At 49.2% G+C, this 27,824-nt stretch overlaps 1 protein-coding gene across 8 annotated transcripts in view; it reads left to right on the forward strand.

Annotated features, from left to right (window-relative positions):
- The window catches only part of MTCL1 (microtubule crosslinking factor 1), a 114,311-nt gene that overhangs the window by 53,433 nt on the left and 33,054 nt on the right, over nt 1–27,824 (forward strand). For 5 of the 8 annotated variants that reach the window (XM_081561617.1, XM_081561618.1, XM_081561612.1 and 2 more), the window contains exons 4-6: nt 15,216–15,275; nt 20,834–22,009; nt 22,979–23,134. In XM_081561617.1, the coding sequence (XP_081417743.1) occupies nt 15,216–15,275; nt 20,834–22,009; nt 22,979–23,134 (1,392 nt within the window). Of the gene's footprint in view, nt 1–15,215; nt 15,276–16,334; nt 16,410–20,833; nt 22,010–22,978; nt 23,166–27,824 lie in introns of all 8 variants that reach the window. The other 3 variants (XM_081561610.1, XM_081561613.1, XM_081561611.1) reach the window with 2 other exon arrangements.

The raw sequence follows: 27,824 nt of genomic DNA on the forward strand, positions 1-27,824 counted from the left end.
TCCATGGGATTTCCCAGGCAAGAATACTGGAGTGGGTTGCCATGCCTTCCTGCAGGGGATCTTTCCAACCCAGGGATTGAACCTGCGTCGCCTGCATTGCAGGCAGATTCTTTACCATGTGAGCCACCAGGGAAGCTCAGTTAGGCTCGTAGGACTTGATAAATGAGTAAGTCTGATCTTGCACAGCTACGACTGGATGGCTTTGTGCTGTTGACATTTTCCTGAAAACCATTTATGCTAATCACATAATTAGGCACTTTATCTCTCAAGAACCTGGCAGCTCAATGAACTGTGCATTCTTGTTATCAGGTGTTTGTGATCAGACAATAGAAAGATGTTCATAAGTGGCAAAAGGAAGCAAAAACCTATTATTGCAAATTGTGCTGATACCTGGGAAAGCCATTTCAGGGCTTTCAGAATGGAGATGAGGGGCAGCCAAGTATACCCACATGGTAGATTTCTCTCAAAGATTCCCCCTTTTACTGCAGACACTAAAATATGGAGAAATACTTGCTCCAAAACCTCAGTCCACCATAGTAAGGGGAAAGGAGTGGGAGGAGAGGGCCCTGAGGGGTGGGGAGGGTGTTGAGGGCTGGAGCGATTATTTTATTCTGCCTTTGGGATCACTTTGGAAGGAAGAGTGCCCGAGTAGAGAGACTTAAGTAGCAGATGACAAACACAAATGAGAAGTTTTGTGTTTTTTTTTTGAAAAAAATGTTTTAAGTTGAAGTGTAGTTGATTTACAATGTTGTGTTAATTTCTACTGTGAAATGATTCTGTTACACATATTCTTTTTCATATTTGTTTCCTTTATGGCTTATCACAGGATATTGAATATAGTTCTCTGTGCTAGAACTATACAGTAGGACCTTGTTGTTTATCTATCCTGTTTGTAATAGTTGGCATCTGCTAATCCCAAACTCCCATTCCACCCCTCCTCCAGCCCATCTTCCCTTTGGCCACCACAAATCTGTTCTTGATGTCTGTGAGTCTGTGTTTGTTTCACAGATAGGTTCATATGTGTCATAGTTTAAGTGAAAGTTGCTCAGTTGTGTCCGACTCTTTGCAACTCCATGGACTATGCAGTCCATGGAATTCTCCAGGCCAGAATTGTTGGAGTGGGTAGCCGTTCCTTTCTCCAGGGGATCTTCCCAACCCAGGGATCAAACCCAGGTTTAGATCCACATATAAGGGATATCATATAAATTTTTTTCCCTTTCCAACTCCACTTAGTATATAATCTCTAGGTCCACACATGTTGTTGCAGATGGCATTATTTCATTCTCTTTTGTGGCTGAGTAGTATTGCACAGTGTATGGACAACTGAGTTTGCTTCCATGTCTTGGCTATTGTGAACAGTGATGCTATGAACATACTGGTTGCATGTATCTCTTTGGATTATAGTTCTGTCTGGTAAATGCCCAGGAGTGGGGTTGCTGGATCATATGGCAACTCTCTCCTTAGTTTTTTTGAGGCACCTGTACACTGTTTCTACTGACTGCCCTGAAACTCAGCATAAAGCCTGCCAGGCCACTGAGCAGACCCTTCTGAAAAGCGCCTTCATCCACGAGGCTCTCGATCTGGAAGTGGATGCAGCTGCTGCTTCTCCAGGCAGGAGGAAATCATGACGGGTCCTCAGGACTCTTCTTGAGCTCAGCACTTCCGTCCGTCCTCAGGCCTCACTGGTCTCCCACTGCCGAGTCCAGGAGGAGTTCTGATGGAGCCGCTGAGCCTTCTCCCATCTGTCCTCTGTTCTTGTCAGTCTGTCGTGAGACTGTCTGCCCCCCAGCACCCCCGAGGCCCCACTGAGGGGCAGGAAGAGAGGCTTTTGTTTGTCTCCATGTGGAAACAGTCTCCTGGGAAGAAAGGATGTTTACACAGCAGAATGTCGGCCTTATGAGACCCTGATTTGAAGGTGGTGGTCCTCTCAAGTTCAGGATTTGTGGCGATTGGCATAAATTTCTAGGGCCTCGTGTCCATAAATGATCAGCTGTTATTATAATAGGCTTTCTGTGCCCACAAGTAAGTAACCCAGAAAATGCTAGACCCAGGTCTGCAGGGTCCCTAAGCTGGGAGTGGGGTGCTGTGGGAGTCCCAGCAGAAGGTGATGCGTGTGGTGGGACCCAGGGGCTCCTTGCAGGGGGCCCTGGTCTGCTCACTGGGCCCATTGCATAGTGTGGTTTTTTCCTGTTTGTATAAGAGGTGAACATGAAGTGACTCTGGTCTGACTCAGATTGCCCCCAGCCCCTCTGAGCCCCAAGTTGTCAAGAGCAGAGCACCGGTCCTTGTCATGTCCTCTTCTGGAACAAGGCCTGGCCTCCCAGGCCACCTGGAGCCAGAGAGCAATGCCCCCCCCGCCTCGCTCCCAAGCGGCCGTCCTCAGAAAGGCAGCAGGGGCTGAGCAGAGACAGGCTTGGGGGCAGGGAGATGGCCCTGCTCCTGCAACACAGGTTCTCCGAGGTCCCCTCGCATCTGAGATGAGAACAGTGAGCCCGCCCTCGTGGAGGTGCTATGGGGAGAGACGCTGATCATGTTGGCTCTGATGGAACTCATCACCAGATCCAAATACCTGGATGATGACCCACCAGTGGGTGTACTGTCACCTCATCAGGTTTACCCAACTTCCTCATCAGAAACTAGGGTCCCCATCTTGACCTCTCGGACCCTCGAGGATAAGGTCCATGATGTCAGCTGGAGCTCTGTGTGGGGCTAGAGCGTAAGGCCTGGATTCACTTCCCTTCATTCTTGCCAATTTCTTTCGCTCCATTCATTCTTTTTTTTCTTCCTGTATTTCCATAAGAAGCAAAATGTGTGTGTGTGTATACAAGAAGCAAATATAAAATATTATAAATGGTACTCCTGCTTTGCCTTTACTGAATGTTAAGATTTTGAAGTCCTGTGAAAAAAGAAAAATAAAAATTTCTCCCACTAGTATTTTCTAGTAAATTTTAGATATTTTTTTCTACAAATAAATTATCACCAAGAAAAGATATTGACTTCTTATGAAGAAACCATGCATGTAGTAGTGATGTTGATTAAAATATAGTGACTTGAAACATAAGTAGAGGAGAAACTACCTTGTGAGACATAATGAATTTTTTAATGTCTGCCCCCACCTTTTTTCTTTTAATGTAAGGCCCTTGGAGAGAAAAACTTGCTAGGATTTTGGTCACAGTTTAAAAGCTGCCTTCAAAACATTTATAAACAATTTGAGTCCATCCGAATGTATATTTTACAGGTTAAAAAAAACAGTACTGGCTAATCTTAGCTTCTGGCCATAAAAGGAGAAAAAGAATGTATAGTAATGTATACACGGAACATGACATCAATCAAAGGACCTTAGAGGGACACCCAAAATATAAGCTATAGCAACCCACAGGTTTGATTTGAGGTGCTTTATCACAGCTCTTAAAATAGACTGTTTGGGATATTCTTTACTGTCTGAGCCACCAGGGAAGCCTGTTTGCATATAATTTTTTTTTTTTTGTGGTCGAATAGACATAACATCAGATTTACAATTTTAGTCCTTTTTAAGTGTATAATTCAGTGGCATTAAATACATTCACAAAGTACTGTTTCCAGAACTTGTTCATCATCCCAACGGAAACTCTGTACCCGTTAAATAATCTCTCCCCCGCCATGCCTCCATCCTCCCACGCAGTTCCTGGGGGCCTGTGTTCTACTTTCCATCTCTACGAATGCGCCTGGTCTGGGCATCTCCTATACGTGGACTCATAGATACTTGCCTGTTTTTTTATGTGGCTTATTTCATCTGGGTGATGTTTTCAAGGTTCATCCGTGTATCAGAGTTTCCTTTTTATTTGAATTGTGTGTAATGGACAGAGCAGAGACCCTCAACTCCGAGCTCTCGTTGGCTTCGTCCTTGCCTCCAGGCAGCTGTGGTGGTCGAGTCGAGCCCAGCACTGCAGGCGGAACTGGGACTCCCCCTTTCCCCTGTCCCCCAGTGTCCTGGGAGCATTGGGCAACCTTTCAAGCCCTGCTTTCCTCCTCGGACTGCTGTGCATCCTGGTGTGGTGCCGACACCCATGTGGGTCTGGGCCCACATCACTCTCCCCCACCCGTCTGCTTCAGGTGGGCGTGGTTTTGCTGAACGGCAGAAGCAGGGCATCTAGAAAGCGGAAGGACCTGGCGCACCTGCTGTCATCCTTGGGCAGGGCAGGCGCGCATGCTTATCAGGGATAATTGATCTCCTGTCCCAGCCGAAACAGCCAGGGGAGCCGCATCTGCGGAGGGTGAAGCTTTCAGGCAGACGGTGCTTCCTGATCGAGCCTCTGCTCTGTCAACTCGGAAGCTGTTAGAACCCGGCTTGACTGTACAAATGGGCTCACATACAGTCCACGGAGGAGCCATCATCATAAGATGCTCCTTGAGTCTGAGTCAAGAACTTCTTGCCCTTTATACCTAGAAGGGAATGGCAGCCCACTCCAGTATTCTTGTCTGGAGAGTCCCAAGGACAGAGGAGCCTGGCAGGCTTACAGTCCATGGGGTCACAACGAGTCGTACATGACTGAGCACACACACACACATACCTAGATGAGATCGCCTCAGTTTGGATGGCTTGTGTGTAGACATCTAACAGCAGATTTTCTTCTCCTGGCATTTCATGGGAGAGGCTGGTCGTTTAGGAGACAGGCAGCTAGACTGCAGAGGCTCTAACAGCGCAGATCAGACCCTGCACAAAAGATGGATGCAGGTAGCGAGCACTGTAAGGGCCTGTGTCCCCAGGGCCACGTCGTGGAGCGATGCTTCCGGGGCCACCTCCGTCGTTCTCAACATAGCTCCATCCTGTGGGTCTCACCCTTGGTGCTCTGCCCTCCGCAGGACACCAGCTGTCCTCTTTGGGGAGAGGAGAGCTGTCCTGGGTGAGCACCTCGGGGCCGCCCCTGGGGCTCTGCGACATTGTCACTGTGTTAGAGCCCGAGGTCTGGTGGGCCAAGTGGGGACTTGCAGGCGGTGGCAGCTCTGACCTTGGCTGTGGAGGGGCTGCAGTGGAAAAACCTGGTCTGGCAGCCGATCGGGCTTGTGGAGACTGGGAAGTCCTATGCCGTCATGTGCTGGCAGAAATGCGTGGTTTGGGGTGGGGGGCAGCTTCTTACAGCACTGAACAGACAGTAAAACCAGCTGCTTTTAATCACCTGAATCAGGGCTGTTCTCAGTCTTCCACCGGAGGCCTGCTCCTAGCCCCAGCCCTGCCCAGGGCTTTCCAGGGGCCAGGCTGGGCCGGGGGAGCAGGGCCGTGGTCCCTCTGGTGCTCTGCCCATCCTGAGTCCTGGGTTCATTCAGCTGGAAGCATGTTGCTCCCCCAGCACTCACTGCTGGCCCAGCTCAGCAGGCGGGACAGCCCCGTCCACAGGCCTAGCAGCCTCCGGGGCTGTTCACACGCTGCGAGAGCAAGCAGCGTCCTGCCTTCTTCCCGCGGCGCAGTGACTGGTCTTGGCTAATTGACTCATCCGAGGTTCCCCAAAGGTGCTGGAGGCTCAGGGAGAGAATCCAGAGAGCCTGTGACCAAACCGCAGGGTTCATGAGATCGGGGTGCAGGTGACCCCTCCCTCCCTTAAGTCACTCAGAGTGTGCCTTGGTGTCAGAAATGGGAATCCAGGTAGGCACGGCTTGGAGATGACAGTCGATGAGAATGACTGAAGATGTACCCACGGGGCAGGAGTGGCTTTGTTTGCAGAGTGCGAGGAGAGGGGCATCGGAGGGTTCAGAGCCTTTTGGTGGGTGATTCTTGGAGCTGAGCGGTAGCTCCTGATAACAGGGCTCCGGGCAGACATGGCTCAGCAGGTCAGCCTTGGTCTGCAGGGAGCCTCTAGGACAGAAGCCATCAGCCTGGCAGGGTGATTACAATCAGAGCCCTTTGCTGTCCCCAGATGTCCATCAGGCCCTTCCTTGTCCTCTGTGTGAGGCTGTGCTTGATAAGCTCCGGCAGCTCAGCACTAATCCTGCCTGGCTCTAATCCTCCTGTTCCACTTCCTGTTCATTTCTCTCTGGCTTCAGGGCTCCCAGTCCATCAGCTCTATCCACTACAGCATTAGGTACATCGGGGGGTGTTTGCTTCGCAAGTCAGTTCTCTTGTTTTCCAAATATAGCATCTTTTCTGACTCAAAACAGTAGCATATTCATTTTGACTCTTTCAGAGAAATTTTTTAAATCTATAAAGAAAAGTATGAAGTCACCCATAATTCTACCACCCACCAATAAGACATGGTAGCATCTTAGAGTAACATTTGCTTCCAAACACTTCAAAGACAACAATAGTTAATCTTGATGAGATTATATTAAATTTATGTTTTTCATCCTGCGTTTCAAGGATTGGCATTTTATGGAAAGTTTCTCATGTGATTAAAATTTTTTAGTAATCATTTATAATGGTGATACAATATTAACTATTCTCAATGAAATTGGAAACTTGCAGATTTTTCTTCCAAATATTATCAAAGTTTTCAATCATATAGCAAAGCTTAAAGAATTTTCTAGTGAGCACCTATATAGTCACCACCTATATTCTCCATTAACATTTTACTATATTTATAATATAAACTGTGGAAAATTCTGAAAGAGATGGGAATACCAGACCATCTGACCTGTCTTTTGAGAAACCTGTATGCAGGTCAGGAAGCAACAGTTAGAACTGGACATGGAACAACAGACTGGTTCCAAATAGGAAAAGGAGTACGTCAAGGCTGTATATTGTCACCCTGCTTATTTAACTTATATGCAGAGTACATCATGAGAAATGCTGGGCTGGAAGAAACACAAGCTGGAATCAAGATTGCCGGGAGAAATATCAATAACCTCAGATATGCAGATGACACTACCCTTATGGCAGAAAGTGAAGAAGAACTAAAGAGCCTCTTGATGAAGGTGAAGGAGGAGAGTGAAAAAGTTGGCTTAAAGCTCAACGTTCAGAAAACTAAGATCATGGCATCTGGTCCCATCACTTCATGGGAAATAGATGGGAAAACAGTGGAAACAGTGTCAGACTTTACTTTTTTGGGCTCCAAAATCACTGCTGATGGTGATTGCAGCCATGAAATTAAAAGACGCTTACTCCTTGGAAGGAAGGTTATGGCCAACCTAGATAGCATATTTAAAAGCAGAGACATTACTTTGCCAACAAAAGTCTGTCTAGTCAAGGCTATGGTTTTTCCAGTGGTCATGTATGGATGTGAGAGTTGGACGGTGAAGAAAGCTGAGCGCCGCAGAATTGATGCTTTTGAACTGTGGTGTTGGAGAAGACTCTTGAGAGTCCCTTGGACTGCAAGGAGATCCAATCAATCCATCCTAAAAGAGATCAATCCTGGTTGTTCATTGGAAGGTCTGATGTTGAAGCTGAAACTCCAATACTTTGGGCACCTCATGCGAAGGGCTGACTCATTGGAAAAGACCCTAATGCTGGGTAGGATTGGGGGCGGGAGGAGAAGGGGACGACAGAGGATGAGGTGGTTGGATGGCATCACCGACTCGATGGACATGGGTTTGGGTAGACTCCGGGAGTTGGTGATGGACAGAGAGGCTTGGGGTGCTGCAATTCATGGGGTTGCAAAGACTCGGACACGACTGAGCAACTGAACTGAACTGATATTTATAATATCAAGCATCTTCATCTACCCATTTATTAACCCGGCTTACGTTTTTTTTGATGCATTTGCAAATCAATTGTCAACACCAATTCACTCTTCCATCAATGCATGTTAACTAGAGCTTAATTTTTACTGACACTTTTTTGTTGTTGTTAATCTGTATATACTGACTGCACCCATCTTAAGTTTATATTCCCTCATTTTGACAAATATGTGCATACATTTGAATAGTATAAAGTGCAGTCTATTATTTAGAATAACAGTCAAGTCACATTAGAAGATCCAAAGGGTGTGATTATTATGAAATAGTATCTCAGGTTAATCAGAACATTTCCCGAGGCTCTTTTTGTTTGGGTGCTAAGTATTTTCTCACATTACATGCGCTTGAAAAAAAAAGTGAATGTTCTCTGAAAAGGGGCAACATTTAAATATGTAATTTATTTTTTCGGTTTGTTTTTCAAAGTACTTCTAACTCTTATGTATTGTGTGTGTGTGTTCAGTCATTCAGTTGTGTCCATGGGATTTTCCAGGCAAGAATGCTGAAGTGGGTTGCCATTTCCTACTCCAGGGGATCTTTCCAACCCAGGGATCCAACTCACATCTCTTGCATCTCCTGCATTGGCAGGCAGATTCTTGACCACTGCAGCACCTGGGAAGCCAACTCTTTTGTATTATTTTATCAGAATAGGAAATAATTTGCCTCTCTTAAAGGATGGATGGATATATTTCTTCCTAGTAGACCAGTGGGAGCCAAGAACAGAGTATTTTTTAAAAGACACAAACTTTATCTCAGTTCTGACAGGCAAATGGCATATATTTCTACAGATTTTCAGCTTTCATGAATGCCCAAGGGCCCTATTGATTACCTGCTAAGTGAGTCAATAGAAGCTTCTGAAATGTGGATTCCAATGCAGAATTTCATATGATGCTTGGTGGTGTGGCTGAGTGCCTGTGTGTGTAGGCGCACTTTGAGAGGTAGGATTTCTACAGTTAGGGAAACAGACACTTTTTGCTGCAGTCATCATTTTGGGTTACAATGATCATGATTTTCCATGTTTCTTTTTGCATATTAATAACTTGCAGTTTAACTTTAACATCTCTAGTTCATTTTGTGATGTCCGACTGAGAGTACAGTATTGGGACGTGTTTTAACCAGCGATTTTCTGATTACTAGGCCTGCAGACACGTGTCCCTAAGGTTTAAAATGAATCCACCAGCCCTGTTACAGAGCATGGATGTGTCCAAGTCCCCAGATTTGCCTGTGCAGTGACCTGTCGTTTTTGTCATCGTGTTCTTTCTCCTCCCAGGAGAAAGTGGCATCTGCTAGGCTGGGTGTGCTGGCGGTCCCTGTCCATCCGGGGCAGGCCTCAGGGTCCTGCACAGTGCGGTGCGGGGCTGGACAGCTGCCCCCTGGCCTCCCGCTCTGTGCCTGGCTGTCTGGATTCCCAGGCAGCTCTGACTTCTATGGCTGTACCTTTCTTCCACCAAAGTGTCCCAATATAACTTTCCTGCTCTTCTCCTCATTTCCTCTGTGGTATTTTGTCCTCTGATAATGGTTTTCTGTCTTTTCCAAATAAGGACTTTTGCTGTCTGCAGTCTCAGATCCTTCGGAAGGCATCAGAGCGCCAAGAAATATTTCCCTGCCTTGAGATGCCTCGTGAGCTGAGCAGCTTGCCACCATTCTTGTAATAATCTTTTGTGCTCTTTTGCTAAAGGAAGGAGAGAACTCCTCAGATAATGACCCCACTAATTTGAGGTCAGAAACTTCAAGAAAACAAAAAGAAAACCAGCCCACATGGGGAGATTGGGGTCTGAGGGCTTAGAGTGAGGGTCAGGTGTGTGTCCCACCTCCGAGTTTGGGGGACCTTGAAACAGGACCTGACTTCGGTGTTTTCTTCTCTGTTAACCAGTGATAAGAATGTGTCATATATAGACATTGTGTTTCTCAGGACTCCCGTGAGAAATACAGTAGGTTATACGTGACAAGAAAGTTTAGCATCCTGCCTGGCACGAGTAAACATCCAATAAATGACAGTTGTTAATATCATCACTGTCCTCACAGGTAGGCGAGGAGAAAGGTGGCCTTCCCACTGTGGCCTTTTAGGGTTTATCACCAGATCCCAGGGGGGTTTTCTTGTGTTGGACCCGGCAGTGTATCTGTGGTACTGCCGACTTCAGAGTGAAGGACCAATCTCACTGGGAGATGTTTAGGGATTAGAGGAGAGAATGAAAGGGAAGGAGGTGTCTCCCAGCTGGGACCTGGTGCTTCTGCCTAAAGGAGAAGCTGGTAATTCCCATCCTTCATGTCTCAAAACATAGTGAGAATGGTAATACGGGTAAAAGGGTGTTAATAACGTCCTCCTAAAAGGAAGAAGGCCCAGGCACCTTCATTTTCTTGTTCCGATGGTACAGCTGTGTGTTGCAAATCAGCACTCAAAATCCAAACAACTTGCAAAATAATAAGAATTTGTATGGGCTTCTCTGGTAGCTCAGCTGGTAAAGAATCCACCTGCAAAGTAGGAGACCCCAGTTCAATTCCTGGGTTGGGAAGATCCCCTGAAGAAGGGATAGGCTACCCACTCCTGTATTCCTGGGCTTCCCTGGTGGCTCAGATGGTAAAGAATCCTTCTGTAGTGCGACAGACCTGGGTTAGATCCCTGGGTTGGGAAGATCCTTTGGAGGAGGGCATGGCGGCCTACTCCAGTATTCTTGCCTGGAGAGTCAGAGGAGCCTGGCAGATGACAGTCCATGGGGTTGCAAAGAGTCAGACACGACTGAGCGACTAAGCACACTGCAAGAATCTAAGAATTCCAAGACTCCTCTGCCTCCATCCCTGCTCTCTCCCATGCTGACTCATAATCTACAGCATCCTAAATTTCATTTGCTGCCTTTTATTTGCAATATAAATTTTAAGCCCAAAGTCTGTCTCTGAAATGTTGTTGCAATTGAGAGCTTGTTAGTTTTTCTGAAATCACTGGGAAGTAACTGGCTTACTTAAAATGTTAAGAATTGACACGCAAGTCCAAATAATTGCCTGACTTCATGTTTTATTTAATCATATCCAATACTCAGCAAATGAAAAAGCTGGCTTAAAACGCAACATTCAGAAAACAAAGATCATGGCATCCAGTCCCATCACTTCATGGCAAATAGATGGGGAGACAATGGAAACGGTGACAGACTTTATTTTCTTGGGCTCCAAAATCACTGCAGATGGTGACTGCAGCCATGAAATTAAAAGACGCTTGCTCCTTGGAAGAAAAGCTATGGCAAACCTAGACAGCATATTAAAAACCAGAGACATTACTTTGCTGACAAAAGTCCATCTAGTTAAAGCTATGGTTTTTCCAGTAGTCATGTATGGATGTGAGAGTTGGACCATAAGGAAAGCTGAGGGCCAAAAAATTGATGCTTTTGAACTGTGGTGTTGGAGAAGACTCTTGAGAGTCCCTTGGACAGCAAGGAGATCAAACCAGTCGTAAAGGAAATCAATGCTGAATATTCACTGGAAGGACTGATGCTGAAGCTCCAATACTTTGGCACCTGATGCAAAGAACTGACTCATTGGAAAAGACTCTGATGCTGGGAAAGATTGAAGGCAGGAAAAGGGGGACAACAGAGGATGAGATGGTTGGATGGCATCACTGACTCAATGGACATGAGTTTGAGCAAGCCCCGGGAATTGGTGATGGACAGAGAAGACTGGTGTGATGCCGTCCATGGGGTCGCAAAGAGTAGGACACAGCTGAGCGATTGATCTGAACTGACTGAATACTTAGCAAATGCATCAGCCATAGATGGATTCAATTTGGATCCAAACTCAATTTTTTTTTTCCTTCTCAATAGGAATTTTAGAGTTGATCTGCTGGCAGTTGGCCAGACTAAAAAGGAAGAGCGGACTGAATCACAGGGGAATCACCCTTCTGGGTTCTGTTCATTCAACAGTCAGCATTCACCCCTTTCCTTATTGTTTGTTGAAAGACTCTCCACTGGATCTGAGTCATCTGGAGGGGTGAGCTGGTCATGATGCTCATACCCCTCCTTCTGCACCCTGGATCCCCACCGGTGCACTCAGAGCATGGAGCCCTGCCTGGGCAAGACTCGAGACGTGAGTGCTGAGGGACCTGTACCCTAGTCTGGGACTCATGACAGCTTAGCACATGTCTGCAGTGCTGTGGGGTGCCTGGCTAGTCCCCCTAACAGAGGGCTTCCTGGTCTCTTTCACCAACCATATGTGTACCAGTTATACCTCAAGGACCAGACTAATAAAAACAGCATCACCTTGTGGAAAGAGACCCCAAACCTGGCTGATAACTTCTGGTGAAGCCACTGTCATCCCACAAAGACATCAGTGATTCAGTGATGGCCTCTTTCCTCTGACCTCTTTAGAGGACAGAATTTCATTTCCTGTTTTTTTAATTGCAAAGGAAACAGTATTTGCTGCCGATAAATTTGGAGATTTTGAAAAGCCACATGAAAAATTAGAATCATTTGTAATTCTGTCACCCAAAGGGGATCATTGTTCACATTTTGATAAACCTTTCTCTAGTTGACTTTTATCACATATGCATGAAATACATATGCATACTTATAATTTATTAGATATAAGTTGAAGTCACAAAATACATGCTGTTTGTCATCTGCATTTTCCTCTTAGTATATTTCCTGAATCTTTAAGTATTCTTCAGAAACATCATTTTAATAACCTGCACAGTGTTCATTTACTATTATGAGAGGTACTGTGATGAGCGTTCTTGGTTCATTCATAAATCTTCACACAAGGCTCAGTGTTTTTCTTTAGGGGACATTCCCACAGGTGGGATTCCTGAGTCACGATAAACGCTCTGGTCAGGCTGCGCTGCCCACTGGAAGTCCACCCGTGCTGATAGGTGTGGGGGGCTGGCCTGGGGACACTTGCTAACACTGGGCGTCATACTTCTTTTGGTTCATAAATCTCTTACGTGAGAAATTATACCTTGTTGCTTTAATTACTAGTCATCATGTTTATTGGCTGTTTGTTTATTTTCTTATTAAGATGGTTTTCCTTTCCCTACTGCTTGCCAAATATTGTTCTTTTGTCTATCTTGTGTTTGAAAAATCCTTTTTTCCCCATTTTGTCATTTGCTTTTTAACACTATAAGTGTTTTATTTTGATAATATAAAAATTTTTAATCTTACAAATCCCCTCATCTTTCCTTGGATGTTTCAGCTTTCATTTCTTATGTTTATAAAGTCCATGCCCCAAGAACAAATAGAAATTCATCTCTTTCTTTCTGGGATTTTGTGTGCGTGTCTTCTACGTCTAGATTTTTAATTCATCTGAAATTTTAAAAAATACATAGTATGGATCTGTTTTGGTTTTTTTTCTTCCTAATCCATAGATGAGGCTGTGCTCCAGTAAAAGGTAATCACAAAATAGGCTGTGGGTTGATTGGTCCTGATGGCCTTAGTTTGCCTATTCCTGTTTTAGTTGAATTTTTGAATCTTTTTAAGTCCTTCATCCTCGTCTCCCTTACAAATACAAAAAAAAGTACTTGTGTTTGTGTGTGTGTATATATATATATATATATATGTATGTATGTATATTGTCACACACATATTTATGTGTGTATATGTTACACTATCCCATGGACAGAGGAGCCTAGTGGGCTACAGTCTGTGGGGCCGCAAAGAGTCAGACACAAGTGAGTGCAATTATGATGGTACACTATATGTGTATATATATATATATATATATATGGAGAGAGAGAGAGGAATTTGGTTAAAGTGTATTATAATTTGGGAGAAATGTGACATCTTTATAACATAGGGTCTTCCCATCAGTTAACACCCAGCATTCATCTGTGTCCATCACCAACCAAAGTTTTATAGTTTCTTTGTTGCTAGTTAATTTCAATCCTTGCAGTGTTTCTCATTGTAGTTGCCTCTGTGACTGGGATCTGTGTCAGGGTTCCCACAACCCCCTCTGCCTGTTCCCTGATTCGCTGGAATGATCACAGGACTGGGCAGTTGTGTTCAGGGCGGGACAGGGGAGAAGACCGCACCCCCAGGCAGGTCAGGGGAGCTACTGCAGCTGGGGTTCCGGGACCAGCTTCTACCCTGCTCCCTCCTCACCCCTGCCCACACCAACTCTTAACTTCTCATCTCATCTCTCAGTTACCTTTTCACCAGGCCACCAGCCTCCAGGAGGCTCAGGGCAGCTAGAGTTTTAGTTGTTTCTTAACCCCGAGATTCATCCAATACATGGCATGATCTGACTTGACACCGAGACACCAAAATGCACACAGAACTGAGTGAATTAACTTTAGATCTGATATGATGGAGGCGGCCTGCGGAAGAGCCTCCTCCCCAGCTCTTTCCCAGGCTGGGTGGAGTGAGGCGTGCGGCAGAGGCTCGAAGCCCAGAGGGTACTGCAATGCCCTCCCCTACCCTGTGAGCTCCCCTGGAGGAGGGGGTTGGTCCCCTCATTCAGGGGGAGCTGCAGAGGGAAGGGAACAGCTGTGGGGGAATCCTTTCCGCCACAGGCTCCCTGAGGTCCGAATGATGCCAGTCTGAACTCTCCAAACTGCTTTCTTCTGACATGTGCTGTGATGACATCCATCCTCTCAGCTCCTTTGTCGTACCCTCGGAGCTCTTCACTCTCCCCCAGCAGTTCTGTCTCCTCGCTTTGCCCGAGGGGGAACTGCCTTGACTTCCTGTCCCTCCATCTCAGACACCCCTTGGCCCTTTGATTGATACCTGTGCTTGTCTTTCAGACACACGCCTTGCCCACAACAGGCAAAGGTGTCTGTGACGTATGTAAAACTAGCCACTTCCCATATGAATACATGATGAGCTTGCTAAGACCTCTAAGAGGGAGGTTTAATCAGGAATTGCAGTGGCTTCATGGGGAATATTGCAACCTGAATTCTCCATAAACCAGGACCACTGTCTCTCCCTTCCGACCACTTTCTGTCTCACCGCTTACCCACAGGGGCCCAGGAAACAGCAATTAATTTTTTAAATTAATTTTTGGTGCTGCTGGGTCTTCGTTGCTGCACGAGGGCTTTCTCTAGTTGCCGAAAGTGGGGACTCTCTCTAGTTGCGGTGCACAGTCTTCTCGTTGCTGTGGCTTCTCTGGTTTCAGAGCACAGGCTCTGGAGCGCGGCCTCAGTAGCTGTGGTGCACAGGCTTAGTTGCCCCCCTACATGTGCAATCTTCCTGGACCAGGCATTGAACCCGTGTCCCCTGCATTGGCAGGTGGATTCTTAACCACTGGACCACCAGGAGGGGCCAGCAATTAGTTTTGATATTAGCCCAAACGAAACATAATTCAGAGGAGAAGTCACCCTCAGAATGTTACATATGTGTTTTCCAACGCTTCCTACCCTCTTTCTCTTCCCGTCTCCCCTCCTCAGTCACAATGATCCTGGCTTCCCTCTTTATGAAACTGAAGCCTCTCAGGAGGCAAACACCTCCCAGGCTCTAGTTTGTCTTGTGATTCCAGTGACAGAAGGGCCTCCGTCCACTGTGTGTGTGTCCCCTCCCGGGGCCGAGGGGACATGCCCCCTTGTGCCTGTTCCTGCATGTGACCCCCCCTTTGTAACAGAATGTCACCTGGCTCTGTTTCAGAGTTCCCTGAAGAGAAGAGGCAGCCGGGACGCGTACAAAGAGAAGAAAGCCTTCACCCAGGTAAGCAGCATCTCACTCTCACACGCCGTCCCCTCATTTTGAGTTTTCTTGAAAAGTGTGAGCGTCACCTTGAAGATCGCCAAAGAATCACCACCTGTGCAAACATCTGAACTCACCCAGAGCCTCCATGGGATGAAAGTTGTCTTCCCAAACCAAGAGCTCTTCCCGTTTGTTTCTTTCACCGGTCGGCTAGTGGTTTCCTCAAAAAGGAGGGGAACAGACCGACTTCCTGGGCAGCGTAATCGGGTGCCGTTCGGGGCTCTGCTGTGTTCTCAGATGGCTGTCAAAGTCAGTCACACAGTAAAACAGTGAGATAGCACAGCTGCCGTCACGTCGGGTCGTCCAGAAAGCATCGTTTTGAGGGTTGGAGTTTTTTTAAAATGCACAAGCTGACTAGTATCTTAAATTGTCCTAATCGAAAGCAAGGTGTTCTTTGCAAGGTGGTCCAACTGGGGCCCTCTCTCTGCACAATGCATCATGTCCTTCAGAACTTCTTAGCTTTTCTGAACACTGCATTTCTTTCTTTATTTTCTAAATTACTACTAGTATTAGATGTTGGAAAGGCCTCTTTGGGGTGTCCACTCCCTGGAGCCCCCAGAGCGAGGAGTGATGAGAGAGACGCCGTGGAGAGTCCAGGGAACTACGAGGCCCAGTGCCTCCCCGCTGTGAATTCCCCCTCCCCATTCCCTTGCTTCTCTCCTCTCCCCAAGCCCCCATCCCCACAGCAGCTTTCATGGGGGGCCAGGCCCGATGAGCCGGAGAAACGGCAAGGCTTAGCTGTTTTCTTCCACGTCTCTGCTGCCCATATCTCACTTTGGAACTGCTAATAATGGGGACATTAAAGCCTGTTGTCCCCAGATGCTGGGGGCTTCAGCTCCTGGCCTTCAAGACTGTTTCAACTTCCTGGCTTCTGACTGGGAAAGAGCTGTTCTTTAAAAGCGTCATCTTCGTGCATCGTGGGGTGACAGGTGCAGTGCACTCACCAGGGGTCAGTGAGGCTGGGGGCAGGAGGGGGGACCCGAGAACGGGATCATTGAGCGGGGAGTTTCTGTCTGGCAGAACGGAGGAGCTGAGCACCTTGGGAACTGCAGGTCTGCAGCCAAAACTCAGAGGAAACTGCCGCCCCGGCGCAAGGTAGGAGCACGAGCAGCGGTCGTCGGCGCTGGGGTGTTGGCCAGAGGCAGACTTGCAAGCCAGAGAATATATACCTGCAGCGTTATATTTCTGTTGCTTGTCAAGGCCTTTCCGCTGGTGGCGGCGGTGGTGGTCCTGTGTGCATCCTCCCCCACCCCAGGCCATGCTGGGCTTCTCTGCTGCACCACAAAGGGTCACGTGGGCCAGCTACTGGATCTGCTTCACGCTCCTTCTTGGGGCTGTCGGACCGTCTCCTGAAACCAGAGCTCGAGGTCGGCCTCGCCCCTCCCGGGGAGCCTTGGCAGAGTTTTAGAAAGTCTTCGGTTACCAGATAAGATGGGTGTCCAGCCCGTGCTGCTACAGCTGAGGCTGTGATTCCCCCATCATATCAGAAAAAGTTGGCCTCCTGCCCCAGAACAGGCCGAGCCCGGCTCCCCCCAGCCTCCCCTTACCCTGCACGCCGGCTCCGGCTGCCCCCACTGAGCAATGAAGTTGACCACACACTCCCTTGGTTTCAAAGACGGCCCTTTTTATCAAAAACCTGCGTTAGTCCTGGTGGCAGGGCTGGCTGTGCATGGGTGTTGGGTAGAAACGAAGCATGCTTTCATCATATGTTAGAATTCCTGGTGTGGGGGTAGTTTCATTCCTTAAGGAGCTGGATCCTTTTTGGATATTTGGTCAATGCTCAGGTAATCTATGAATTGGATGCTCACTAGGGTGTGTCGTGGAATCCTGTGTTTTCACCCGGCCTGGGTTTAAGTTCGAGGAGACAGAGGAGGAGGGTGGTTCTGATTTAGAATCAGACTAGTGGGGAATGGCAGGGGATGGGGCGACGGTGTGAGGTTTCCAGAAGTCAAGGTGATTTGAGGGCTTGCTGGGATTTTGTACCATGCACGGGAGTGCAGATAAGTGCTTCTGAGCACAGAGCCCTGGGGAATGCCAGACTCCATGTGTATCCTCCAACATCTCAGTTCAACTTTTTGGGGGAACCCTCAGGAAAGACGGCCTGAGACGCCCTGACCCTGGTTTGAGACAGAAGTGTCCTGAACTGTGAAGGGGGCTCTGCCATTTGGCCACCACCATCTCAAGGGCTCATCAGTCGTGAGTCTCCAGGGAGTATAGGTCAGGACACTGGTCCTGCCTGGCAGGCTTGAGTGCCGGGCTGAAGGTGGAATTCCTCTGGCACAGGTGACATTTCCCCTCCACGGCTGTCCCCAGGCACTGAAGTGAACTTCTGTGCTTGAGGTGGAGACATGATGGTGTAGGTGATTCTAGACTCAGGACAAACACTAGCTACCAGGTTAATGATGGGGCTAAACATCTTTCTATCCTGGGCTTGTCACCCCCAAAGTGATTCATTTACAAAGTACTGACACTCTATCTCCACTGACACCTGTTTTAGTTTATTAAACCCCTTCCTGTGACAACAAAGGCCTCTCTGTATTTGGACACATAGATTTCTTCTAAATCTATATTTATCAAAAAATTTAAAAAGATGCTTTTGATCTGCTTTTGAAAGTTCTAAGAACCTGGGTTGTTTAACATGCCAATTTCTGGTACACAGTTCAGTTTAGTTCAGTTCAGTCGCTCAGTCGTGTCCGACTCTCTGCGACCCCATGAATTGCAGCACGCCAGGCCCCTCTGTCCATCACCAACTCCCGGAGTCTACCCAAACCCATGTTCATCGAGTCGGTGATGCCATCCAACCATCTCATCCTCTGTCGTCCCCTTCTCCTCCCGCCCCCAATCCTACCCAGCATTAGGGTCTTTTCCAATGAGTCAACCCTTCGCATGAGGTGCCCAAAGTATTGGAGCTTCAGCTTCAACATCAGACCTTCCAATGAACACCCAGGATTGATCTCCTTTAGGATGGATTGATTGGATCTCCTTGCAGTCCAAGGGACACTCAAGAGTCTTCTCCAACACCACAGTTCAAAAGCATCAATTCTGCGGCGCTCAGCTTTCTTCACCGTCCAACTCTCACATCCATACATGACCACTGGAAAAACCATAGCCTTGACTAGACGGACTTTTGCTGGCAAAGTAATGTCTCTGCTTTTAAACATGCTATCTAGGTTGGCCATAACCTTCCTTCCAAGGAGTAAGCGTCTTTTAATTTCATGGCTGCAGTCACCATCAGCAGTGATTCTGGAGCCCAAAAAAGTAAAGTCTGACACTGTTTCCACTGTTTCCCCATCTATTTCCCATGGAGTGATGGGTACTCCATGGGAAATAGTACACAGTAGGTACACAGTAGGTATTCAGTATTTCCTGAAGGAATGAATGAATGAATAACAAATAAGTAGGCTTTTCCCCTTAGTGTTAAGTTAGGATTAAATACAGTATGTGTTTTATGGCCCATGTATTCCTGTGCAGGCCCTGTAAAAATGTACATCATTACCCCAGCAGTGATGGTAACCTATCTTGCTCCATTGTGTGGGGCAGTCAGCTTGACTTCCAGTTGTCACAGAACCCCTTGTTATGTCCACCTTTGTTGTTGTTGTTGTTCAGTTGCTAAATTGTGTCTCACTCTTTGTGACCCCATGGATTGCAGCACACCAGGCTTCCCTGTCCTTTATCATCTCTTGGAATTTGTTCAAACTCATATCCATCGAGTCAGTGATGCCATCCAACCATCTCATCCTCTGTGTTCCCCTTCTCCTCCTGCCTTCAATCTTTCACAGCATCAGAGTCTTTTCCAGTGAGTCAGCCCTTCGCATCAGGTGGCCAAAATGTTGGATCTTCAGCTTCAATCATCAGTCCTTCCAATGAGCATTCAAAGTTGATTTCCTTTAGGATTGACTGGTTTGATCTCCCTGCAGTCCAAGAGACTCTCAAGAGTCTTCTCCAGCACCACACTTCAAAAGCATCAATTCTTTGGTGTTCAGCCTAACCAAAACCAAACCAGACCCTTAATGTGATAAGTTCTAGATCATGAAGACTGTGCCCTCCTCCCAGTGACATTTATATATCACTCTCCTGATATGCAAAGAGGAAGAAAAAAAGTTACTTGCTCCTTTCCCCCAAATTCATTGAGTTTCAGACAAAGAAGAAAGTTGGCTTCAGGTCAGGTGGTGGGAGGAGGCAAGGTAGGGGCTCCCTGGGAGGTCTTCCTGCCCAGTGGTGAGTGTGCAGCAGGAACAAGTGGAGAATGAACCATGTTCTCTGGGTGTGAGAGCTGCGCCAGCCTTGCTGACCCATCTGCACAAGTGCCCAGCTGGAAGAGCTTCCCCCCACCCCCAGGGCTGACTTGCTGATTTGATGACTCTCCCTCCCCTGGTGATGGGATGTGACCACCAAATAAGGAGGGAGACTTTGTCTAAGTCTTGGTTCCCAGGACAGCCTTTTGGAACTTGATAGCCAATCACAGAGGAACAAGTCATGACACTGGTCACTGTCACCAGCTACCCAATTGTCATTTATGAAACCGTAGCGTGAGCCCAGATCCAGAATTGATGCAGCTCCAGGGTGTGGAGACCGCACGGGGAAGGCAAGGGTCACTCTCTAGTTGGTCCTGAAAAGGGCCTTCTGGACCTCGGTCAAGCAGTGTGGGGTTTTAGCAGACAGCCTGCTCCCGTGACCCTCCAGAGTCCTCTGGGTATCTGAGGAGCCCTACTTTTTAGATTTTAAACCACTTAACACCTTGCCTTGGTTTCTGGGATTAATTTCCTACTGTCATAGCCACTAAAAGGTGCTGAAGTCGAGTTTGCATGGAGGGAGGGTGTGAGTCACACAGGCCTTCAGTTTACAGTATCCATCTCATACTAACTGCCAGAGCCGGGTGCTTACTCGGCAGCTTAGCATCCAGAGGCCCTTGTGCCCATCACCTTGAGTCATCCTCACATCATCCCTGTGATGAGGCGGGGGAGGAGGATAGGGGAGTTGCCTTGTCTTAGGTTCTCAGCAGATTTGTGGAAAGCCCAGCTGATTCAGGGTCACCTGGCCTCCCCATCCCGTTAGTACCTGTGAGGTGCTGGCGGCCCCTCTGTTGAGGGAGGAGGTGAGTGGCAACAGGTAGAAGTTGGCACAGAGGCCTGTCCACCGGCCCCCAGCTAAGCTAGGGGTCTGGGGTGTCTCACAGGTCAGGATAGACCCAGAGAGGCGAGGTGGGTCACCACATTGTTGACGGTGCTGGGCTTCATTTCACTCACTCCTCTCCATTCATCTCCTGGGTGATGGTTTTCATGTGCACATTTGCGTAAACTAGTGGTTTGGTTTCCTTTGTTCCTGTGACCAAGCAGGCCTTGGTGCCCCCGTGAAGGACCAGGCCTGCCCTGTCTGTCGTGGCCCCTCTCAGTAGACCCCATGCACTGACGGGAAGAGTGGTGTTTCGTGTGTGAGGGGTGAGGTGCAAGGAAAATCTTCAACAACAGGAAGGTGTGGTATTTTCAAATAACCCAGGTCTGGGCTCTCTCTCTGGGCAGGATGACAGTGCGGATCTGAGGTGCCAGCTCCAGTTTGCCAAAGAGGAGGGCTCGCTGATGCTCAGGAAGATGGCCAAGCTGGGGCGGGAGAAGGACCGGCTGGAGCAGGAGCTGCAGAGGTACAGGGCCCTCTACGGGGACGCCGACAGCCCCCTGCCCACGGGCGAGGCCGGCGGGCCGCCCAGCACCCGCGAGGCCGAGCTGAAGCTGCGGCTGAGGCTGGTGGAGGAGGAGGCCAGCATCTTGGGCCGGAAGATCGTGGAGCTGGAGGTGGAGAACCGGGGCCTCAAGGCCGAGATGGAAGACCTGCGCGGCCGGGAACCCCTGCCCGGTGGGCCAACCTCGCCCTTCGGGGGGGACTCCCTGGAGTCCTCGGCGGAGCTGCGCCGGCACCTGCAGTTCGTGGAGGAGGAGGCAGAGCTGCTGCGGCGGTCCATCTCCGAGATCGAGGACCACAACCGGCAGCTGACCCACGAGCTGAGCAAGTTCAAGTTCGAGCCGCGGCCGGAGCCGGGCTGGCTGGCGGGGGGCGGGGCGCCCCTGCAGGACGAGCTCCAGGCGGCGCGGCTGCCGATGAGCGAGCTGAGCGAGGAGGTGCTGACGCTGCAGCCGGGCCCGCGCGCCCCGAGCCCTCGTGACAGCGATGCCGACAGTGACACGGGCCGGAGGAGCGACGACGGCGAGGACGGCCGCGTGCAGCCCCGCCGGGAGGGCCCCATTGGCGGCGAGAGCGACTCGGAGGAGACCTTCGAGAAGACGTCGGGCTTCGGCAGTGGGAGACCATCAGAGGCCGGCGAGTGCCCGGCGGAGCTGCTGCGCGCGCGGGATGACTCGGAGCGCCTGGCGAGCATCAGGCACGAGGCGGAGAGGCTGGAGCGCACGGTGGAGCGCATCATCACGGACACCGAGGCCGCGCTCCCGGGCAGTGAGGCCTCGCCTGGGGCCTGCGGCCAGGGCACCAGGGAGGAGCCCCAGCTGCTGGGGACTCTCAACGCGAGGATGAAGGCCTTCAGGAAAGAGCTCCAGGCCTTCCTGGAGCAGGTGGAGAGGCTGGGGGAGGGCCTGTCCCCACTGCCCCAGCTCACCGAGTCATCCAGCTTCCTGTCCTCTGTGACCTCCGTGTCCCGGGACTCCCCGGTGGGGAACCTGGGCAAGGAGCTGGGCCCGGACCTGCAGGTAAGGGGGCTCCTGGCTCTGCCTCCCTGCTCCGTCCTGCTCCTCCTCCTTCTCGCTGGCCTTGCCGTGCTCCAACTCACCTTGCTCACGGCTGCTTGGTTATGATCGCAAACCTGCATTGTACTAAAGCCTCAAGTTTCAACCAAAGCCTTTCTGTTGGTTGGGTTTCTCTATTTTTTTATTTTGGTTTGGTTTGGTTTAGCTCTCTTTCGTTTCCTTGTTTCTTTCCCCCTTTCCCTTTTATTTTTAACCACGCCACTGCTCTTGGCTAAGAGGTCCTCCCTCTTGACACAAGGCTAACCCACTGGCAGCGCCAAGGATGGACGCATTCTGTCCCTTCTCCTTTTTGGGGGGTCCTCAACAACCAGCCATCTCGATGAAGAAGCAAAGAGGAGTTTGAAGCGCAGTGCAAACGCTCTTCGAAGTCAGAATAATTAGCAGACTCCTGGGCAGCGGGCACATCCATGCCCCAGGGACAGTCCAGCCCACCAGCTCCCTCTGCAACACAGCTGGGGCAGGCAAGGAGCGCGGTGGAGAGAAGGATGGCTTTCACAGCACCCCTGGAGCCGAAGGCGGCGAGTGGCGTGGCCCAGACGGCTCTCCATGCACCACCCTGGACTGTGGTGTTCGATGGCCGATGCCCGACTGCGGGCAAGTCTCACTACCGCGTCCCCATCGCATGCGCCTCGTAACCAGCGTGTTGCAGTCTCCTTCCCTTTCTCTGTTTGCCTTTCAGATCTCTCAGCCTGCCGTTTTGCTGCTCCTCCTCCTGGCACTGTTCTCTCCTCTCTCTGACGCTGCTGTGTTTACGTTGGTTTCTCTGGTCATGCTTTTCCTCATCCCATAGTTTTCCAGCTGTCTGTCTGCCTTCCCCACCCCACCCCACCCTCTTGTCCTTTGTATTGTGTTTAAAATTGTAAGCTAAGAACAAAAGCAAAAAAAATCAAATCCCTCCCATGCACCTCACAGTCCAAACTGAGAGATCAGATGGAGTGGCAGCCGGGGCAGGAGCGAGGGGAGGAGCGGGGTCACCTCCATCTCCGCGCTGCACGGGAGCTGCACCGCCGAGCCGACGGGGACGCCGGGAGCTGCCGGCCTGGAGCCCAGAGCTGCTTCAGCCTCGAGGTAAGCAGGGGTCCCCCTCGCCTTCCCACTCCTCCTTCACCATGTATCTGTGTGACGGTTCCCACCTAGGTCCAAGGCCCCCAGGGAACGTGATGAGGATGTGGGGCATGAGGGATCAGGGGGGTACTTAACTGAATCAGAATCCACTGCATTCTACTGAACTGGGGGGTTCACACAGGGTGAGGGCAAGGGGCCTGGAAACGAAGCAAAGCGAGTGGACTGACTCATGAGGCTGTGTGGCTGCTTGTCAGGCAGTGAGGAAAGTAGGACTGAAAACCAAGAGTGTTCCACCTGTGTGTCATGCCCCCCAACCTGCTCCTTTTCTGGATGGTGCTCCAGACATAGGACAGAACCGGGGATGCTCTTCTGACCCAGGGGCTCTTCAGCAATCTCTGTTGCCGTAGCAACCCATGTCCACAAATCTTGCAGTCACTATGGGTAGTACTGCTTTTCTTCATCCCATAGTTTTCCAGCTGCCTGTCTACCTTCCCCACCCCACCTCACGCTCTTGTCCTTTGTATTTTGTTTAAAATTGTAAGACAAGAATAAAAGCAAAAAAACCAAATCCCTCCCATGCACCTCACAGTCCAAACTGAGAGATCAGGTGGAGTGGCAGCCGGGGCAGCAGCAAGGGGAGGAGTGGGGTCCTGTTGTAGGTCACAGTTGTCCCCTCAGTGAAAGTTCCTCCCTTCACTTATGTAATTCCACCAGGACTGAGGGTAGATGGCCCCAAGGCGGGTATCTGGCTCTGGTACCGCCTGTTGAGGTAGTTGCTGCAGGGTTAGAGCCATGTGTTCTGCATTAGGAAAGGTCAGGGTGTTTGCTTCCAGCAGCAAACAGAAGCTCACTTCTCAGTCAGGTGAGAAAGTCCCCTAAGAGTGCTAGGTGCTGTGTAACATCAAGGATGAATAATAATCAAGAACCAGAGGAATGTGTCTTGCTGTTGAAGACTGCCTGGCAGGAACGGGTGTCATGACTCCAGTAGCTGGTACGAATTTTCTGTTTCTTCTGGTGTGATTTTATAACTGTCAATATACAGTAAAAATAAGCAAAAGCTAGCTAATCAGACTACATCAAATGACAGCAAGTGTAAGGCCAAAACCAGCCCATCTGCATTGTGTCCTGCACACAGGTTACTTTGGCACGAAAACCCATGGCCAGAGGCCGGGCCATATTGCCAGTCTTCTCTGCTCCCCGGAGGCCGTTTCTCCTCTGGCTGGTCCTGTCCCGGTGCCCTCCTCCCTCTATACACTGTCCGGGATGTCCTGTCAAAGCGTGTCTGGTTCACTGTGGTGAGGTCAGAGGACTCCCTCCCCTGCACCCCCAGGCCCTGCTAATTCCCCAGGAGCAAAGATTCTGCCCCCGACTCTCCCGGGCACATGTGCTCTGCACAGCTTCAGAAACCACAGTGAATCTGGAGAGAGGAAGACGCTTAGCTGAAACAGTGTCGTGGGAAAATAAACCTTTGTAAAAGGGCGTGTAGCAGAGTTAGCTGGTGCCGTGTGGTGACTCAGGGTCACCAAACTATAGGGCTCAGAAGGGATCTTCAGACAGACCCGCTCATTCTACAAGTGGGACGAAAGCGCAAGGCAGCATCAGCAAATTCTCCCCCACCCCAGCTGACTGGTGGTGGAGCTAGGTCCAGAACCGCCTCCTTGGGCCTCTCCCCACCCCCGCCCCTCCCGTGAGGAGCGGTACTATACAGTGGGGACTGGTCCCCCCTGACCAGCACCCCCAGGCCTGGACATTCCAACAGGCGCTCCATCTCCTTAGGGGGCATTTCCAAACAGAGATCACTCGGGTGACTAATCTTATGCCAGCTATCTTGCCATGGAATGTTCCTTCTTTCAAGCATCTGTCTGGTTTCCTTTAATTTTATACATTCTAATGAGACAGTAAAAAAACAAAAAAAAACAACTCAGTGAAAGGCAAGGTCCAGGAGCATCATTTCCTAGAAGGGGAGACTGATTTACTCAGGAGTTAGACACACTTCGTTCTGACTTTTTATTCACCAAAGCATTTCACACAGGAGAGAAAATTCAGGTGTGCAGACACAATTTTAAAATACCTTCTAAAAGATGATGCATGTTTTCTGACCCCTCTGACAGCTCCATAGTTTTCCCTTTCATGATGAGAGGAGCCCCATGTTGATCCCATGTAGGGTCTGGGTCTCCATGGAGTGGCTGTGTCCCTGGCATGGATGTCACCCTGACAGACTGCTCAGCTTGGTCTTTGAATGTGATACTGGTTTAAAGGGTCGTACAGGAGACAGTTCTAGGGAGCAGAACCCTCAGAGCCCTTTAGTGAAGACTTCACTGATTTCATTGCCAACACTTGCTTTCCCGTTGAGGCTCTACTGGAAACAGTACACACGTAGCAGGCCAGCTGGCCAGAGAAGCGACTCTGGGTTAAAGACTCAGGGCACAGGGCACAGATGCCACGGAGCACCATGTGACTAGGGGGAAGGCAGACGGAACAGACCTTTTCATCTACAATGGGGCTGAGACTGAGGCAAGGCGTACTGCCAGCAGGTTTTTGGTTTTTTGTTTTTGAATTGATGTATAGTTGATTTACAATGCTGTATTAGTTTCCACTGTATGGCAGAGTGACTCAGTTATACACATATATGCATTCTTTCTCATATTCTTTTCCATGAAGCTTTATTACAGGATATTAAATGTAGTTCCCTGTGCTATACAGTATGACCTTCTTGTGCATCCATCCTGTGTATTCTAGTTGGCATCTGCTAATCCCATCCTCTTACTCCCCTTGGCTAACAGTGTCTGGACTTCCTCTTCCATTGCCCTTGACATGACCTTGGTTTGTCTGCACACTCTGACTACTCTTAAACACATGTGAATTTCCTTCAGCTCTTGGGCTCCTTGGAGGTGCTAGTGGAGAGGTTGCCAGAAGCCACCTTAGATTGGTGGCTTCAAAGAAGAAACAACTTTCTGAATTGAAGCTGAAGTTTAGAAGATTCCTCAAGTCCCATTTGAGAAGTGCCTTCTCTGTTTTTAACCTTATAGATTTTCACGTTTGGGGAAAGGGGACAGAAGTGCTTATTTGGGAAGATTTGGGTAGACACCAAATCTTAGTAGTAGGTTTAACTACTACTAGTTCTAGTAGTGCCAGCAGCAGCAGTAATAACAAAGTGAAAAAGAAAATAACTGCCTTCTCACTCGGTTATGTGTTAGCAGATCACAGGTCTGTGTGGTGGGAAGCCCGCCCCTCGGGCCGCACACACCGAGCTCTGGGGGGCACGGTGTATCCATATCCATGCCCAGCCCCTCAGAGCTGCCGCAGCCAAGGAGAGCTGAAGTCCCAACCTGCCAGAACCTGCCAGCACCCACGAACCTGCTAATGCAGGTACAGAAAAGTTAACCACTCAGAGGAGAACAAAGCGAGCAGACTTCAGAAGGGCCAGTACTCCTGTTGCCTGTTCCTCTCGGTGGCTGCCAGGAAGATTCCCACGTGGCATGGGCGTCTTCCCGGGCTTTGCTCCCTGGGGCTCCCGGCAAGTCTGCTGAGAGATTCCATTTGTTAAGAGAGCAGGATACGGAATATGTGGTTTGGAATGTGCTGGGCGCCTTAAAAATAGTGCTGAAGAAGGAGCAGGAGAGCACGGGCACCGGTCAGATTACACGTAAATATGAGACCAAGCCTGTGCCCAGAGGATCGAGTTTCTGGGTCAGAAATCCAGGAGTTCTTCTCCCGAGCCCCTCCTCCTGTCCTTTCATCAGCGAGAGCGCTCTTCGGCCTCAGCTGTGACATACCAGCTTCGATGAAAGGACGTGGGGTTTATATGCCAAGTACGCGGGCACAGGTGCTGACCCGATAAACTGCTTTGGAAAGAAGCGATAGCAGAACTGGCCCGAACAGAATGGAAGTCATGGGCGATGAGGTCACAGGCTGGGAGGTAGAATGGAGTCCTGGTGAATGAGTAGCACTGTTGTTATCTAATAAGTGGCCACGTGAAAAGGTTTTTTGGTTTGATTTGGTTTTTGTTTGTATATTGAGATAGTGAAGTTGTCTTTTGTGGAAAGTAATTGTGGAAAGTAGTTGTGTGGAAAGTAATTTATACGCTACTTTCTCCGAAGATGTCCAGGAAATGAGCAGTGTAGTCGGTGTGGCACACGCCATGTAGGGGAAGGCCGGGGTGTGGATTCCCCAGTGATAACACAGGGAGGTGGTCGTGCTGTCCGGATGAACACGTGTCCATGGCATGGGGACCACCAGGGAAGGCATCGGCTGAACGTAAACCGACTGCATAGGACGAGGTGAATGTGTTTGGTGACTAATTAGAATCTTAGGTGAGTGGACAAAGGATGGTTCCGGGAACTTGGTGATAAAGGGGAAATATGTATTTTTGGAGGGAATTTCTGTGTTGTGTAAAACCTTTCTCACACGTATGTGATGTGTATGAGTGTGTACAGTTGTGTGGTGGTGGTGGACTCATTCTGGATGGCAGTTTCTGCCACTGCCTGTTTGTATTTTGGTTTTTCTAACACTAGAGTGGCAGCATCCTACCTAGGAGCAATTCCACAGACCTTTATTTCTTTTAATGTTTGCTTATTTTTATTTTTGGCTGTGCTAGGTCTTCGTTGCTGTGCACAGGCTTTTCTTTAGTTGTGGTGAGCGGCGGCTACTCTCTAGTTGTGGTGCTTGGGCTTCTCTTTGCTGTGGCTTCTCC

Source organism: Giraffa tippelskirchi, chromosome 14 (genome assembly GCF_054371585.1).
Source record: "Giraffa tippelskirchi isolate mGirTip1 chromosome 14, T2T-mGirTip1v1.2.pri, whole genome shotgun sequence".
Lineage (NCBI taxonomy): Eukaryota > Metazoa > Chordata > Mammalia > Artiodactyla > Giraffidae > Giraffa > Giraffa tippelskirchi.